A 19237-nucleotide genomic window follows, 5' to 3' on the forward strand; every position below is an offset into this window, starting at 1 on the left:
AGGGGGGTGGTGCTCCTGTGAAGTGAGAGTGGGGTATGGGGTGGGCCTTTGGAAAGCTATAAGGAACGAATGGAATCTCTTGAGTGACAAGATTGCTTTTGAAGGGGGTAATGGCAGAAGGGTGAGTTTTTGGAAGGATAAATGGTATGGTGACGAGGCCTTGTGTGTTTTTTTCCCTCTCTATTTGCACTTGCCTCCTCAAAAGGGGTGCGAGTGCAAACGTATGGGACTCCATGATTGAGGGTGGTGGTTGGAATCCAACGTTCTCTAAGACTTTTAATGATTGGGATGTGGATATTGTGGAGACATTTCTATAAAAAGATCCAACAGAAGAGGGTGTCTTGAGACTTGGAAGATAGGGTGCTTTGGATAGTGACAAAGTGCAGGAAGTTTTCTGTTAAGTCTATATATGATGTTTTGGAGCCAAGTGATGCAGTCCTTTTTCCAAGGAGTATCATTTGGAGCCCGTGCATTCCTCTGAAGGCGGGTTTTTCCATTTGAGAAACGACATGGGGCAAGGCCTTAACTTTAGATCAGGTGAAAAGGAGAGGATGGTCTTTAGCAAACAGATGCTTCATTTGCCATGTCGAAGAAGAGACGATTGACCACATTCTGCTTCATTATGTTAAGGCTAGGGTGCCATGCCACTTCGGACTTATAGTCTGAGAAAGAAAAGCAAGCACCACACAATCTTTTATTCTTATTCACTAAGTCTTTTCCCTAGGTTCTTTGATGTGACTTTTCGTTCTTCATCCTAGCTCGGATAAGACTGAAAGAACAAGCTCCCACCTACTGACTGAATAAAGGCTGGTGCATATGGCTTTTTGCTCTCTTTGGAGTGTCTCGGGTCCTATCCTTGTCGGTTAGAGAAACTCTTCTTGGGTGGCATGGATCCTTTGTAGGCAAAAAGTGCAAAAAGGCTTGGAGGGCAACTCCTATTTGTATTTTTTTGGATAGTTTGGAAGGAAAGGAACATGCTTGCCTTTAATAACGAGGAGTTGTAGGTTCAAAGGCTGAAAAACTCCTTTATTTATACTCTTTAGGCATGGACTAAGTTGTGTGTTGATGAAGGGGCCTCTTCCTTAATCAATTTTTTTGATTGGTTGGGCTCTAGATGAGGGCAGGTGGTGTTTTTTGTTACCCCTTTTTTTGTGGATTCTTCTTTTTGGCGATAGCTGTATACTTCCTGTGTGCTTTTGATTGCCTTTTGAGTGTCTTTTCTACTTTTTCAATACAATTTTATTTTACCTATAAAAAAAATGTATGGGGAATTTGGCAATGTTATGGTTTAATATTGTTGTCTATTGTCAAGTCAGAAGGCATTTTCTTGTGCTTTACGTTAATCACTTCTTTTGTTTGCATTTAGTTTGGGTCTTATTTAATTATTTATGTTTTCAGATTTGGCAATCTGGAAAATCTCTGTTTATAAGCAAGGCTCATAGAGGTTTCTTTTTCTATTTGATACTCTTTAGATTTGAGTTCTATTTAGAGTCTAGCAAGTTTTCTGTTAGTAGTATGAACTCATTTTTTAATTTTTTTAATTTTGAGGAGTTGGTGCCTATACGTCTATATTAGCAAAACTATTGTGGTGATGGAGCAAATTATCAGAGACAATCATGCACAGATTTTGCAATCCATCAATGATTTTTCTGTTAAGTTCTCTTCTTCTGAGACACCTAAAAGATCTTGGCAAGATTCCCATGTGTATATTCTCTCTAATTCTTTTTCGTTATTTTATTTTCTGCTTTGTTGTAGACACTTTGAAAGAAGCTCTTTCTTAACCTAAACACTATCTTTTGAGCATAAGGCCTAAATCCTATATTCATGTACTAATCTCACACTAAAATTTATCTTTTCCTCTACCATCCAGAAATTGTGCCTGCAGTTGCCAGCTGGATGACGCTTAGTGACACATTTTGATTAGTGAGATCAATAGGTTTAAGGTGTTGTGCTTGGTTCAAGAAAGTCATTTGGTGTGGATTTGGAACTTGTGTTCTCTAATGATGTGTCTAGACCTTCTTCATTGCTCTTGGAAAGGCGAAACATGAGCAGAACTTGAGTAATGCTTAACATGATGAGAAGAACTTTGCTTCTTTTGAGGCCCAAAAATGAGAAGAGTTGTCATCCTACTTAAACTTGAGTTTGAGTTGGTAAAAATAATCATACTTGTCGAAAGAATACATATGACTATTATATGGTACATTGGGTTTTCAACACTGCACTGACATAGAGTTGGCTGAAGACATCCTTTTATGTTGGATATGGAGTACTTTCAATCCAAATGAAGGAGTGCCAATATTCAATCACCTTCTTTGATATGTAGTTTTGGGTTGGCACATGGATGGTTTTTGTAAGGAGATCAATTTTCTCTCAATTTTTGTAGTAGCCATGTACCTCTTCTTCCATGAAACACATCTCATGTTTCTTTTTGTATCTTTCTATTTCTTAGTATGAATGCAAGAATAGTTTCTTATATACATGATAATGAGAAAAAGAAATTGTCATGATGCTTTTTCATTTTAGTTTTTTATCTTTGATGTGCCAAATGATTTTCATTCTCAACTAACTCTATTTCTATCAATTAGTGTGAAGAAGTTTGCCGTTTGGCATTGAAGAGGCGGTACCGCTTGATACCACACATATATACTCTGTTTTATGTGGCACATACAACTGGCACTCCAGTGGCAACTCCCACCTTTTTTGCAGGTGGGCCCTTTGTGGTTGAATTACCATATCACTATTTTAATGGATTTCATGGAATGTTTTGCTCTTTATGGAGATTGCAAATGTTTATAAACTGATTTTGCAGATCCAAAGGATCCCAGCTTGAGGACAGTTGAGAACTCCTTTCTCTTGGGACCACTTCTAATATATGCAAGGTGATTCTCTTACTTTGGAGATTATCTATAGTTGATTGTGGGATTTAATATGTATTTATATCGCTTGATTTGCTGTCCTGTTTATGCAATAAGGGGCCAACTTTTCTGATGCATGGTGTGAACTGTCAACTCTTATACCTATATTTCCTTTGTTTAGATTCTACAGATAGTATTGTAAACAGGTTATTAATTTTTTCATATGACAAGATGGGTTTTTGTATACAGTGGAATAAGAATTTTGAGAGGTCCAAGCTTATTGCTCTCTTCATTATCCATTACTTTACATGATAACAAAATTGTGTGTACTCGTTGGCTTTGTTTCATTCCATATATTGTCTTTCCTGTTTCATCTCAAACCGCATTATACAACATTGACCATCGATGGATTTCCTTGGGTATTTTGTTGGGAAGCTAGATCACTGAAGTGGTTCTAGTAAAGTTGCATGCATTTTGTAGGATAATAAAATTTTATTGTTAATAACTTCTAATAATCCTCCAAAATGAAAGAATGCAAATTTCCTTCCCTAAAGTAGTTGTTTTGGAACAAAAAGACTTGCTTTTTGCCCCTAGTCTTCTGTAAGTTGGGATTGATTGTTCCTTGTGTCTCATGTTAAAGCTTGACCTTATATCACACACTTCATTTGCATTATGGGGGGAACTGGAAATTGAAAATATTAATGTGATACTAATACCATCATATGGACATTTTGATCCTTTGAGCAGAGGGAACTATTGGGAATTGTCTGGTTTTGAAATACTAGAGGAATCTACTTTAACCAGTGCACTTGATACTGACATCCTTTTCTTTCTTTATCAGCACTGTACCTGATCAGGGATTGGATGAATTGCAGCACAAATTACCCAAAGGAATTTGGCTGAGCTTTGATTTTGATGATTCACATCCGGTATAAAATGCTGTAGATCTTGATAGGCTTTTCTTTGTAGATTCCCTTTTGCCTTTGTCGATTATTATGCTTTATTATTCTATCCTGTTTTTTCTTAATGTTTCAGGATTTACCAGCTCTATATTTGCAAGGTGGATCGATCATTCCTTTGGGTCCTCCCCATCAACATGTTGGTGAAGCTGATCCAACTGATGACATAACACTCCTTGTGGCTCTAGATGAACATTGTAATTTCCTGATGCTAAATTTTTTCTGATTAAAGGATATGAAATCTATAGTTGGTGAAATCTATAAATTTAAGTTTCAAATGGTTCAGACCCTTGATAGGGACATATTTTTTAGCCTGGAATTTTCCTCCATCTATGGCTTCACATATGAAACCATTGCCATGTTCAATGGATGTTGCTGCCTTGAATTTTCCTCCATTTTTTGGCTTCACTTATGAAACCATTGTTTGGCAGTGGTTTTAGAAAGCACTCTTAGCATACAAAGCTTATGTTGAGAAAAATAAGGTGTTTGGCAAATTTAGAAACTACTTTTAAAAAGTAAAAAAATCAGTTGTTGTGCTTCTTGGAGAAGCAGTTGATAAGTGTTAGCTGTACATATCTGTACATACCATAATGTGGTTGTTTCCTTAGGGATAACACCTTCCTAATCAGGTCTCTCAATTGTATATATATATATGTATTACTCCTCTGATAATATATTGAAATTAAGAAGTACCTTGATTTGGTTACATGGTATCAGAGCCATTGGCTCAAAGTCTGGAGGTGTCAAGATCGGCCGGTACCCGAAGTCCGGCGACCTGAAGCTGAACGCGTGAGAAGCAGGACGCATCAACTCACGCGCTGGCGCGTGGAGGAGCGTAGCAGCTTCTGTTGACCTTTGATCAGTTGCGTGGGTGTCGCAATCCCGTTCTCTGGCCAAGGTGATCTCGCTCCGCTCTTGTTCTTTGAGATTCTGCCCTTGGGGTTCCGTGACTGAACCCCTTTCCTGATCCCGATCTCTCTGGTTACCGCGAGTCACCGCTGCAATCCTCGAGAAAGAAAGAGAGAGATTTGTGGATGGTGTTGAGATTCTGCCATTGGGACGCGTCGACGGAGATTGGTCAGATTTGTCACCTTCGCCGGAACCTTGCCCCTCGATCCACCCTGCCCCTCGATCCACCTTCCTGAGACGCCTTCTTCTTAGATACGCGTACTGTCGTCCGATACATCAGACGTTGGTGATGAGACCCAGCCATCACGAGTTTAGCGAAAATCAAACCTCACTGCTCTCTTAATTTCTTCTTCCAGGATTCGAACCCCGGTCTCAGATCCCGACACCCTCTCACGCTTTCTCTTCGACGCTGATCACCGGCGTTCCTCCTGCTCCGCCGCAACCCTAGATTCGCACTTTGCTCCGAATCTGGCCGGCTGTTCCCTGTACATCACAATCGTCGGAAACCGACGGTTGTGATTCTCCTTCCGCCCACCTTGGCAGCCACGACAGCAATCCATTTTGTCAAGGGGTTTTATAGTTGCTTTTGACGCAATCTTTGACGCTTTTGACCCCTTTGTGTAAGAAAGGTACTTGTCTCTTTCTTCTTGCTGTGTGGTGAATTGTAATTTCTGGTCTGGGCTGATTACTTTGGAGATTGAATTTTATCATGGAAGAGAATAAGCATTCTGTTGCTGATATAGTGCCCATTGTGTCAAAAATAACTGAACACAAATTAAATGGGTCTAATTATATTGAATGGAGCAAGACTATCAAAATTTATCTGAGAAGTGTTGCTAAAGATGATCACTTGACTGAGGAACCTCCTACTGATATCACTAGAAAACTTTGGTTGCAAGATGATGCACGGTTATTTCTGCAGATGAAAAACTCTATTAATAGTGATATTGTTGGTCTGCTGAGCCATTGTGAATTGTTAAGGAGCTAATGGATTATCTTGATTTTCTGTACTCTGGAAAAGGAAATGTCTCTCGGATGTATGATGTATGGAATGCCTTCCATTGTCCTGAAAAGGGAGCTAAATCCTCACTGCATATTTTATGGACTTCAAGAAGGTATATGAGGAATTGAATGCACTTATGCTTTCAGTCCGGATGTTAGAGTCCAACAGGCTCAACGGGAACAGATGGCTGTTATGAGTTCTTATCTGGTCTCCCATTTGAGTTTGAGACTGCCAATCTCAGATTCTTTCTGGTTCTGACATTGGTTCCTTCAGGAAGTTTTCAGTAGAGTTCTACGAACTGAGAATGTCTCATCTTCTCAGCACACCAATGTTTTGTTGCAAAGGAGGAAATGCAGAAAATACAAGAAGGGTGAATAATAGGGGCGGAAACAGGGCATTCGAAAATTGTGGCAATGATTCAAGTACTATTGTGTGTTTTTTACTGCCATGAGGCTGGCCATACCAAGAGAAACTGCAGGAATTGCAAAATCGAAATCGGAGAATTCAAACTGCCAATGTTGCTACATCTGATACTGCTACGTTTTCAGACTCCTCAGACAAGATCATCACTATGACAGCAGAAGAGTTTGCCAAATATTCACAGTATCAAGACGCACTGAAAGCATCTACTCCTGTTAGTGCTCTGGCAGAGTCAGGTAAAACATGTCTTGTCTCCTCCTCAAACAAATGGATAATTGATTCAGGTGCCACAGATCATATGACAGGTAATCATAAAACTTTCTCTACCTTCATAACACATTCTGCTCCCCCTGTTACTGTTGCTGATGGTTCTACCTATGAGATTAAAGGGTCTGGGACTGTGAAACCAACATCTTCTATTACGTTATCGTCTGTGTTAAACTTACCAAATTTGGCCTTTAACCTAATCTCTGTCAGTAAACTTACCAAAATCTGAATTGTAGTGTCTCATTTTTCCCTGATCATTGTGTGTTTCAGGATCTTATGACGAACCGGACATTTGGTAAAGGACATGTATCTGATGGGCTCTATATTCTTGACGAGTGGGTACCTCGACCAGTTGCGTGTGTTAGTACTGCCTCTCCTGTTGAAGCTCATTGTCGGTTAGGACATCCTTCTCTATCGGTGTTGAAGAAATTATGTCCTCAGTTTGATACTTTACCTTCATTAGATTGTGAGTCGTGTCATTTTGCGAAGCATCATCGTAGTTCTTTAGGCCAAGGATTAATAAACGGGCTGAGTCTTTGTTTGAGTTAGTACATTCTGATGTTTGGGGTCCGTGCCCTGTTACTTCTCAAACTGGGTTGGATATTTTGTTACTTTGTGGATGATTTTTCTCGAATGACTTGGATTTATTTTATGAAGAATCGTTTAGAAGTGTTTTCCCATTTTTGTGCTTTCTCTGCTGAGATTAAAACCTAATATGACGTGTCTGTGAAAATATTAAGAAGCGATAATGGAAAAGAATATGTGTCTAACTCATTTCAGAATTACCTGAGTCACCATGGGATCCTTCATCAAACATCATGTGTTGATACTCCTTCTCAAAATGGGGTTGCTGAAAGAAAAAACAGGCATTTACTTGAGACAGCTCGTGCACTCATGTTCCAGATGAAGGTTCCGAAACAGTTTTGGGCTGATGCCGTTTCCACAGCTTGCTTTCTGATCAACCGTATGCCCACTGTAGTGCTTAAAGGTGATATTCCGTACAAAGTAATACATCCACAGAAATCACCTTTTCCCCTTGAACAAGAATTTTTGGATGTACATGCTATGTTAGAGATACAAGGCCTTTTGTTACTAAACTTGATCCTAAGGCGTTACGGTGTGTTTTCTTGGGGTACTCAAGACTGCAAAAGGGTTATAGATGTTTCTCGCCTGATCTCAATAAGTATCTAATTTCAACGGATGTTGTGTTTTCCGAAGACACATCCTTCTTCTCTTCACCCACAAGTTCTGCAAGTGAGGAGGATGAAGAATGGTCGTGTATCAAGTGGTTCATTCAAGACCAATTGCTGGACACTCAAGTGTGGTTGATTCTGATGCGTCTCTTGCTCATTTGGGTCCTGTTGTTTCTATTCCTCCTGCTCCAGACAAACCACCCATTGTCCAGGTGTACTCTCGGCGCCCAGTGACAACAGATACATGTCCTGCACCAGCTCCTTCGTCATTTGATCCTTCCAGTGATCTCGACCTTCCTATTAGCCTTCGAAAAGGTAAGCGACACTGCAAATCTATCTATTCCATTGCTAACTTTGTGTCTTATGATCACCTGTCAACTTCCTCAAGTGTCCTTGTAGCCTCTATAGATTCTATTTCAGTCCCTAAAACTGTTACAGAGGCCCTGAATCATCCTGGGTGGAAGAATGTAATGCTTGAAGAAATCTGTGCATTGGAGGATAATCATACATGGAAACTTGTTGATTTGCCTCCAGGGAAGAAAGTTGTTGGCTGCAAGTGGGTCTTTGCGGTAAAAGTTAATCCTGATGGCTCTGTGGCACGACTGAAAGCCAGACTTGTAGCTAGAGGATATGCTCAGACATATGGAGTAGACTATTCTGATACTTTCTCTCCTGTTGCCAAACTCAATTCAGTTCGACTATTTATTTCTATTGCTGCTTCCCAACAGTGGATGATACATCAGTTAGACATCAAGAATGCTTTTCTTCATGGTGATCTAGAGGAAGAGGTCTATCTGGAGCAACCTCCTGGGTTTGTTGCTCAGGGGGAGTATGGGAAGGTTTGTTGTCTGAAAAAAGCTCTCTATGGATTGAAGCAGAGTCCCCGTGCTTGGTTTGGAAAATTCAGTAAGGAGATTCAAGCATTTGGCATGAACAAGAGTGAGAAAGATCACTCCGTTTTCTACAAGAAAACAGCTGCTGGTATCATACTTCTTGTGGTCTATGTCGATGATATAGTTATTACAGGAAATGATCATGTAGGAATCTCTGATCTTAAGACATTCATGCATTCCAAGTTTCATACAAAGGACTTGGGTGAACTGAAGTATTTCCTGGGAATAGAAGTATCAAGGAGCAAGAAAGGGATGTTCTTATCACAGAGGAAGTATGTGCTTGATCTGCTTAAAGAGACCGGTAAGATAGAAGCAAAGCCATGTACTACCCCGATGGTGCCTAATGTACAACTTATGCCAGATGATGGAGATCCTTTCTACAACCCTGAAAGGTATCGGAGAGTGGTTGGGAAGCTAAATTATCTCACCGTGACGCGACCAGATATTGCATATGCAGTAAGTGTTGTTAGTCAGTTCACATCTGCGCCTACAATAAAGCATTGGGCGGCTTTAGAGCAGATTTTGTGCTATCTAAAGAAGGCTCCTGGTCTAGGCATACTATATAGTAGTCAGGGACACACTCGTATTGAGTGTTTTTCTGATACGGATTGGGCAGGTTCTAAGATTGATAGAAGATCCACTACAGGTTATTGTGTGTTCTTCGGCGGGAATCTAGTGGCTTGGAAAAGTAAGAAGCAGAGTGTTGTATCCCGTTCGAGTGCAGAATCTGAGTATAGGGCCATGGCACAGGCTACTTGTGAAATCATATGGATACATCAACTCTTATGTGAAGTGGGATTGAAGTGCACAATGCCAGCAAAGCTTTGGTGTGACAATCAAGCTGCTCTTCATATTGCTGCGAACCTAGTCTATCATGAAAGAACCAAACACATTGAAGTTGATTGTCACTTCATTCGTGAAAAGATTGAGGAAAATCTAATCTCTACTGGCTATGTGAAGACTGGAGAGCAACTTGGGGATATTTTTACAAAAGCTCTAAATGGAACTCGAGTTGAGTACTTTTGTAACAAGCTGGGCATGATCAACATCTATGCTCCAGCTTGAGAGGGAGTGTTAGCTGTACATATCTGTACATACCATAATGTGGTTGTTTCCTTAGGGATAACACCTTCCTAATCAGGTCTCTCAATTGTATATATATATATGTATTACTCCTCTGATAAATATATTGAAATTAAGAAGTACCTTGATTTGGTTACAATAAGTGATTCTCTTAAAAACACTTCTATGGAAAACACATAAACTAAAAACACTTGAAATAGAAACACTCCAAACACTCTCAAAATCTGGACAAGCTTCTTAATTTTCATTTTTTTATTTTTTATTTTATTTTATTTTTTGTGATAAGCATGCAGTACAAGGGGAAAATACAGTATACTTGGAAGGGTTGGGACCAGTTCTAGGCTTGTGCTCACTGTGAAATGTATTAATAGCAATGAAATTAGTTAATTTGTCGAAAAATATTTTTAAAAGATAATTATAAGACTATTAGTGTACTAATATGAGGTAGTAACAGAGGTCGTGAGCTGGCTTATACACCTTTTATCTGATATAAGTTATGTAGTCTGGTGTTCCACTGAATTCACTGCTACTTTCACTTTATGGAATTTTATTTATTTTTTATTTTATTTATCTATTTATTTATTCACTGGGTTTTTTTTTTTTTAATTTTTAATTTTTATTATTGCCACAAACAGCAATTCATTCAATTATGAATCATAAAGTACAAGAAGGATGAGTTGTCCTCAAAGGACTAAAACTACAAATTTGAACTCCCTTAACAATTCTTAAGCATGATTTCACATTTTTTAGGATCTTTGTAATACTGATGTAAGCATTTACAGACAGTCAGAAGCTTCCAGCAACTGATGCCACACTCTGATAAGAAGTTTGATGGAAGAGAAAAGAAAAAGGGAAAAAGGGAAAGGGGAAGAAAAGAAAGGAAAAAGAGGATTGCTGGACATATAATCCATCAACACCTTTGAGGCTTTTCTATGGCTATGCAGAAAATATAATAGAAAATATGGTCTACAATTGGCAACTAATAAAGTCTCTGCCTTAGAGTACTGTTAAGTGTATCAATATTTTGTGTGCATATCTAAATTAAATTTTTGTATTACAGGGAAAGCTGAAGGTGTTCTCTTTGAAGATGATGGTGATGGATATGAATTCACAAAAGGTGGATATCTATTGACATACTATGTTGCTGAACTTCAATCTTCAGTTGTTTCTGTTAGAGTTTCCAAAACCGAAGGATCATGGAAGAGACCAAAGCGTGGTCTTCATGTCCAATTATTGCTCGGTGGAGGTGCGAAGGTATGTTCATTTTTTAAAGGCTGATGGTGAGTAAGGCAAAAAAGGCATTATAATGACAAACTGCTTCACCATGGGAGACTCCCTATTTACTAATTATTGTCCTTATTTGTCTATCCTGAAAGTAGATTGATGCACGAGGCACTGATGGAGAGGTTTTACAAATTACGATGCCTTCAGAACATGAAGTGTCTGACCTGGTATCTACAAGCAAGGAACGATACAGGAATCGTCTAGGTAGTAATGGTATTCCATGACTATGTACTGGTTCAGTTTTCCTGGAAATTAGTTCTCTACAATTTATTGGAATGCTATGTATGCAGAATTTTCTTAATAGAGACCATGTTAATTTGTGTCTGTGTGCAGTTCGTTTTGATGCCAATGTATGACCTTACCAATGAACTGAATAGGGCAGAGTCCTTAAATTTATCTTTTAAATTATATTGTTTCAATGATCACTTTTCTGCGGCATCTATTTGCTTATTATATTCTCTTTGAGAATCACATTTTTCTATTCATGCTGTGTACCTCATGATTGCATGCATGTAAAAATACATTCTGACACAACTCAATGGAGAACTTGAGCTAGACAACTTGTTTTTCATATTGGGGGTGGTAGTAGCTGCAGAAATACTAACTCATGAAGATGGGATCTTTTCTTTTCTTGCATTGTATTTCTGATGACTAGCAATTAACTCTGGGAACCTTTTCTGTCTTATGGTTCAATGGATCCGCAGTATTGTTTATCCCAAATGCATTTATTTTCTACTGTGTGAATTCTGAGTGTCTGTTCTTGACCGTACTGTTTCTTACCATATAAGCTGTTAAATGCAGAAAGTGCTAAGCTTATTCCAGATGTACAAGAGGTTTCTGGCAACAAGGGAATAGAACTTTCAAGTACTCCTATTGAACTGAAAAGTAGTGATTGGGCTCTCAAAGTGGTCCCTTGGATTGGGGGTAGAATTATTTCCATGATGCATCTTCCTTCCGGTATGCTTGTGTTCTTCATGAATTTTTATCCTCTATTGATTCTCTCGACTCTTTTTCTCGATATGGTTTGTTTTTTCAGTTTCTCATCTACTTCTGTGAAGTTCAGTTCCCTATGCTTGAATCTTTTATCCATATCATTGTTTTCTATCATGCATTTGTATTTAATGGAAGATATACTTTTCCACTTATATTGGGAAATGATTCTTAAAGTCTCTTAATTTATATCACCAACCAAGAAAGAGTCTACCAAGAAATTCTCGTCTGAGTCTGTGTTGAAGAGGATCAAGTTGCCCTTGTGATTTTATTGATCCAAAAAATGACAATTAAATCCCCTTCATCAGTTCTTTTTTCTTTCTTTTTGGAGCTATAATGTTAGTTTTTGACAGCAAAACGATTCATTTGTTTTTCCCCTTCTGCAATCCAAAACTTATTCATGAAAATATTGACTTTCAAAGAGCATATATATCATATAATTCTCCTTTTGCAGTCCACCGATTCATCTGGAACCAATGATTGTCAATGTTCTCTACCATGATTAAGAGAAATGAATCACTTGTAAACTTCCGGTATATTGCTTTTGCCACTTTAGTTGGCATCCTTTTTATAGACATTAATATACATACTCTTATTTGCCTATCAAAAAAAAAAAAAAAATGACTAAGAGAAATGAAAATGAGTTAACTTGGGGTGGGGTGGTGGGGTTGGGGAACAGGTGTTGAAAGGTCAAGGATTTCATATAATACTAAAAAAAGAAAAAAGAAAAAAAAAACGAAAAAATGAATCAGAGTAACCTAAGAAAAATCTCCCTACAAATCCTATGCTTCGTCCAACTCTTTATAAAGTTAGAGAGAAAGTACAAGAAAAAGAAAATAAAGATGATAAACCTTCCTCTCATGGATCTTGAAATTTATTTTTCTTATTTTCTCTCCAACTTCAATTCTTTTTGCTTTTTTTTTTTCTTCTTATTTTCTCTCCTTTACCAAGAATGAAAAGGTTGAAAATATGAAAGTTTCTAAATAATTTTCATTGTATTTGGTTTTCTTTCATATTTGCCACAGTAACAACACTTTCCATGATTCAAATAGAGCCTTTGTGTTCTGTTGTACGTTCCTACCCATTGACCAAATTAAATTCTATTTTCCAACTCTTGTTTCCTAACTCAGAAATTTAAAACATCTCACTGTTTGAGATTTTAAGTCCCAGAAGCTTCCAAATGCTCCAACAGACCATTGTAGGCACCAGTCTCTAAGAATCATTGTGTCAAATTACCTTTCCTATGCTGTGTATGTGATGGTCATATGCCACCACAAGTTTATGGTACTATATTTTTCTAGACAAGTGTCTACCTAGAAAATGGAGAATTCTCTTACAAGAAGGAATATAAATGGACTACTGATAAAGATAACCTCCCAAATCTGAAGAAATGAATGTATGGACAGGGTTTTTCACTTGCTGAATTTGTGGTATCCTGTAATGCCAATGTTTTGATTCTCAAAGCTCCTTAAATCAACTAATTTAGATGGTTGGAACATGAATTATTTGCCATGAGTTGACCATGTCTTCCTCTCCTATATGAACATTGTTTCAGGAACTCAATGGCTTCATAGCAAGATTGAAGCTAATGGATATGGGGAATATAGTGGTGTTGAGTACTGGTCAGCTGGATGGTCTGAGGAATATACCATTGTTGAGTGAGTTTCTGTACTATCTCTCATGGCTTTATGCTATACCATTGTTAGAGTGAGTTTCTACACTATCACTCATGGCTTTACTTCTTATTGAAAGAATATTGCAATAGATTAAACACTCAATTATTTTGTTGCTCATCCTAATATTACGTGACAAATCCAACCACATGGAAGGTGGGCTTGTTTGGTATCTGTTTTTTGATAACATTTTTCTTAGTAAACACATTTGACAGACTTTTCCCAAATGGATTAAGGATGCTATCCTTGGCAATTTCTCTTTCACTGGACCCAATTTTCAAGAAGGATTAGTCTGCAGAACACTTGTTAGCTTTCTGCTCTTGAATGAGTGGCACTCTAGATTCCCTTATATTTTTCAGGAATTATCCAGTCTTATCCATAATCACTGCCAATGATTTTGGAATCTCTTTTAGGACAAGTGTTTTGTTTCAGGTTGAGAGGCCTGCAAATTTCTCTGGCCATGGTATCAGAAAACGCAATTTTTTTGCTGCCAATAGCCTTACTTTTAAGTATCTCATAATCGTAGAAAAAGAAGGGCTAATACCATTTCTGAATCAGTCTAAGAATTAAGATTAATTACCGGTTACCTTGTTAAAAATGATGTGGTGATGGATCTGTGGTTTATCCAAAAATATCTGAAATTATCATAAATGTTGTTCTATCACTTTCTTGTTAATCCATGTTCGTACTTTGGAATCTTCTTTCCTTGCAGGCGTAATCTTGAGCAGGCAGGAGAGGAGGAATCACTTAAGTTGGAAGGTGAAATTGATGGAGGATTAGTTATTGAGCGGCAAATATCCCTGCCAAAAGATAATTCCAAGGTTTTCCGAGTAGATTCTGGCATTATAGCCCGTAAAGTTGGTGCTGGCTCTGGTGGATATTCAAGGTTTGTGTTTTCTAATTACATCTATGTATGAAATATACCAACTAGTGACAGGTAATTTGCATTCCTGAGGTCCATGATTGAATCTTTTCATGAAATGAGGTACTTTGTATAATTCATTGTTTGGAAGAAATTCAAAGAAACTTCCCATTAAGCCATTAAGAGATAATAGTTCTAGTGGAGAAGATAGGAGGAAATCTGTAGAAACTAAGCATGGAATATGCGAATATCTGAGTCCATGCAATGTGTTAAGGTGCATTGCTTTATTATTCATAACTTTCTAATGAAGAAGTTTGGAAGGACAAAGTTTGAAAAATTAGAGGTGGGTAAATTCCTAGCTAATAAGAAGCTAATTAGTTTATGTATTTGAAAATTTTGTTCAAGTCCCAAACTATTCCATGGTTTCCCTACAAGCCAATTGGTCTTTTCACATAAAAAAATGTGGGTCTAAGTTGAAGTATATTTTTAACAAACTTTTGGTACCCTTACCTCAATAGTTTTTAGGGGTTTTCATGCTTTTAGTTGCTCCTCTTTTGAGAATTTCATGCATAAGGCTTCTGTAGACTCGTGAAAGAGTGATAAAAAACTGATTTGTTACTGTTGAATATAATGTATTTATAGTGTACAATTTTTCTTGCCTTTCTTAATATAGGTCACATATATGGTAGTTAGTTCAACCTAGCCTTGTATATATATTTCTCTATTGTAAGAAGTTAATCATATGAATGAGAATTAAGGTTTTTTTTTTTTTCTCTCTTTCAACATGGTATCAGAGCCAAGGGAGAAAACTTTATTCTTTCTAGTTTACCCGTGTAATTAATTCCGGGAATCCGTCCAATGACCGTGTTTCATTCCGGTCACCTTTTCCATCTCCCAAAGCTTTCCAATCAGCCATATCGTGGTCAGAAAACCCTCATCACCGTCAACATTTTTCTGGCGATATTTTTCGGCGACTTTTCCGTCGAACTTTTTTTCCAATGATATTTTCTGACACTGACCACATCATCAGGAGCGCAAAGAGGAGATTTGCAACTTTTCTCAAAGCACCGAAGCCAAAAACCCATCCATGCGCCTCCCACGCGCCTTTTTTCTCCAGCGGCCTGAATCCCACGCGCCAGCGCGTGAGGGCGCGTGGCCCTCTTTTTGGTTCCGAGCTTCTTCTAGCAGGCTCGTCTGGCGCCGTCTTGCACTTCTAAGCCTCCGTCAGTCCTCTCCGAACCCTGTTTCTCCATTTTTTTTGGCATTTCAGCCTCCGCGGGTCTTCTTTCAGCCTCCTCCGGCCTCCAATGGCAGCTCCCTTCCTTGGCCGAGACCTGTGTGTGCCTTGGGAAGGCCTCTTCTTCATCTCCAGTCACTTTTCTCCTTTGTTTGGGTCCCAACATACCAAGTTCTTCTTCCATAGCTATGATCTGACCTCCCTTTAGGGCTCTCTTCGATCCAAACGTGATTCAATCTCAGGTGAAGTGGATATGGCAACTAAAAATCCTATTTTTACATCCGTCATCTCTGGATCTCCTACCATCACATCGGAAAAATTGATTGGTAGTGAGAATTATCTCTCCTGGTCAGCGTCCGTGGTACTCTGGTTTATGGGACAAGGTTATGAGGATCATCTTGTTACACCTGAGGATTCTATACCTGATGTTGACAAAGTGCAATAGAAGAAAATCGATACACAATTATGCAGCGTATTATGGCAATCTGTTGATCTCAAAATTTTACATCATCTTTGTGCCTACAAAACCTGCTTTAAATTTTGGACTCAGGCTAAAGGATTATATACGAATGATATAAGGTGGTTTCTGATATTGTTCATGTGAGACAGCAGGATATGGATCTGTCTACTTATATTCAAGGATGAAAATATCGGTAATCACGGATATATCGGTACTTTGATTTTACGGATATATCGGAGATATATCGGTGGATATTTTGGAAAAAAATATCGGTAGGTTTAAAATTGTTAAAAACTCATAGAAATGCAAGGAAAACCTTATAATAATATAATTAGAAGTATAATGGACATTTTAAAGTTGTTTTATTGAAAAATTTGATATACATATGATATAATTTGTGATATTATATATAATTATATCATGTCGATCTATAAGAAATGTTAATTTTGTAATTGTTCTCATTATAAAGTCACATAAAATACTTCATTTAATTAAATATCAATAATTTATACACATTAAATAAACATATTTCATATTCAAAATATACTAGTTCATGTTAATTAAATTAATTAAATAATTTAGCATGTTAATTAAATTAATTAAATAATTTAGCTAAATTAACTAGTTTAAATCACAAATAATCATCTAAAATAAACGTATTAATTTATAATTAAATATTCAAATTAACCTAAATTAATTCAATAAAAATATAAAAATTAATTACAATTGAATGTAAAAATAACATTAAATCATCCATATTGCAAACATACTAATTAATTGAAAATACATGAATTAATTACAATTGCAAACAAAATTAATTACAATTTAAAACAAATATACCTTAAAATGATTAAATAATTGAGCAACCTTAATAAAAATTGAAGTAATGAGAGAGCAAATGAAGAATGAAAGCAAAAATTGATGAAATAGATGAAATTTGGGCTATTTATAGAAGAAATTTGGGCCAAAATAGCCGTTGGAACATTAATTTACCATTGAAAATCAATTTTGCCCGTTGGATAAAAAATTGGGAGTAATCTGGCCGTTGGATCGCCATATTACCATTGGAATCACATCTAGGCCGTCGGATCAACACGGGAGTGATCTGGGCCATCAGATCACGTTGCATGAAGGAGGGGAAATATCACCAAAAAATCGGCGATTTATCTCCAATATATCGCCGATATTTTGTCACCAGAGGCGATTTTTTCAAAAAATCTCCGATACATCTCCCCGAACCGATATATCGTCGATATTTTGGCGATATTTACGGAAATATCTCCCCTCCGATTTTTCTTCACGAAATATCATGTCGACACCTCCCGATACACGATATATCGCCGATATATCTCGACATTTTCCTCCTTGCTTCTATTGGCCGGATTGCGTCTCTTAAGGAGGAGTTCTTAACTTTGATGCCCTTCATTAATGGTGCTGAAGCTCAACAAATACAGACTGACAAATTCTTTATGGTGTTAACCCTTATTGGCCTCCGTCCAGATCTTGAGTCTGTCCGAGATCAGATTCTTGCTAGTCCATCAGTACCATCATTGGATGATGTGTTCGCTCGTCTCTTACGCCTCTCCTCTACTCAGATCTTGTCGACTGATGGTCCTTCAGATTCATCTGTGTTAGCCTCTCAGATTAACTCTCAAGGAGGACGTAGTGGCAATCGGGGTCGAGGACAACGTCCTCAGTGCACCTGTTGTAATAAGCTTGGTTACACTCGAGATCGTTGCTATCAGTTACATGGACGGCCTCCTCGCACTGCCCACATTGCTCAGTCATCTGGTCCTTTGCTATCTCGACCTGACTCCGCTGCAAGCTCCACATCTCAGAGTATCACCCTTACTGGTAGTGATTATGATGCCTATCTCTGATATCAGGCAGCCACATTAGTTTCTGTTGCTTCTGTTGCCCAGACCGGTAATGTCTCTGTCTACTTTACTCAGTCTCCTTCTCTTGGCCCGTGGATTCTAGATTCTAGAGCATCTGATCATATCTCTGGTAATAAACACCTTTTCTCCTTTATTACTACTACCTCTACCTTACCTATTGTTACTTTAACTAATGGTTCCCAAACTATGACTAAAGGTATTGGTTTGGCTCATCCTCTCCCTTCTCTACCTCTCCATTTTGTCCTTTATGCCCCTGAGTGTCCTTTTAATCTTACTTCCATCAGCAAAATAACTTGCACTCTTAACTGTTCTATCACTTTTTCTGATAAATCTGTGATCTTGCATGACCGGAGTACGGGGAAGATGATTGGCATAGTGCGTGAGTCTCAAGGCCTATATCACCTCACATCACCTTCATCTCCTGCAACTTGCATTTCCATCGATGCTCCTTTTCTCATTCACAGTCGTCTGGGTCATTCTAGTCTCTCCAAGTCATGTTCCTTTTCGTTTTTGGGAGGATGTTGTTCTTACAACCTGTTACTTGATTAATCGTATGCCCTCATCTATATTACATGACCAAATCCCTCATTCCCTCCTTTTTCCTACCCAACCTCTTTATTTCCTTCCTCTTCGTGTCTTTGGCTGTACTTGTTTTGTTCATACTCTCACACCTGGATAAGACAAGCTCTCCGCCAAGGCTACGAAATGCATCTTCTTGGGATACTCTCGACTTCAGAAAGGCTATCGTTGTTATTCCCCTGACACTCATCGTTATTTTCTCTTCGCTGATGTCACCTTCTTTGAGGACTCTCCATCCTTCTCATCCTCTAAATCTCTTCCCATTTCTGAAGTATTGCCACTTCCTTATATATCCCCCCCTTTAGATGCGCTCTCTTGTCCTCTTCAGGTTTATCATCGTCAACATCGTGCTGTTGCTCCTCCTTTCTCTTCAACTGAGGTACCTGATGACTCACCTCCTGTCCCACCGATTTCTCCTACCCTGGCCCTGTCATCTACTGACCATTTGCCTATTGTTCTTCGAAAAGGTAATCGATCTACTCGTAATCCTCATCCTATTTATAATTTTTTGAGCTACCATCGATTATCTTCATCCTATTCTGCCTTTGTCTCTACTTTATTCTTTGTTTTTCTTCCTAAGAGCACTAGTGAGGCACTTTCTCATCCTAGGTGGCGACAGGCAATGGTTGATGAAATGGCTGCTCTGCACTCCAATGGCACATGGGATCTTGT

The 19237-nt window shown here is 38.2% G+C and overlaps 1 protein-coding gene and 1 long non-coding RNA gene across 2 annotated transcripts in view; both read left to right on the plus strand.

Annotated features, from left to right (window-relative positions):
* LOC117931859 (alpha-glucosidase 2-like) overlaps positions 1-19237 on the plus strand; it is a 58928-nt gene that overhangs the window by 30634 nt on the left and 9057 nt on the right. The window contains 9 exon segments of the mRNA XM_034852933.1: positions 2586-2706; positions 2810-2879; positions 3697-3784; positions 3891-4011; positions 10643-10836; positions 10962-11070; positions 11668-11823; positions 13412-13514; positions 14242-14415. Coding sequence (XP_034708824.1) covers positions 2586-2706; positions 2810-2879; positions 3697-3784; positions 3891-4011; positions 10643-10836; positions 10962-11070; positions 11668-11823; positions 13412-13514; positions 14242-14415 — 1136 coding nt within the window.
* LOC117931869 lies at positions 6209-6873 on the plus strand. The gene is made up of 2 exons (XR_004654107.1): positions 6209-6451; positions 6684-6873. It is a non-coding gene; the product is annotated as an uncharacterized LOC117931869 (long non-coding RNA).

This window comes from Vitis riparia, chromosome 2 (assembly GCF_004353265.1).
Source record: "Vitis riparia cultivar Riparia Gloire de Montpellier isolate 1030 chromosome 2, EGFV_Vit.rip_1.0, whole genome shotgun sequence".
NCBI classification, from domain to species: Eukaryota; Viridiplantae; Streptophyta; class Magnoliopsida; order Vitales; family Vitaceae; genus Vitis; species Vitis riparia.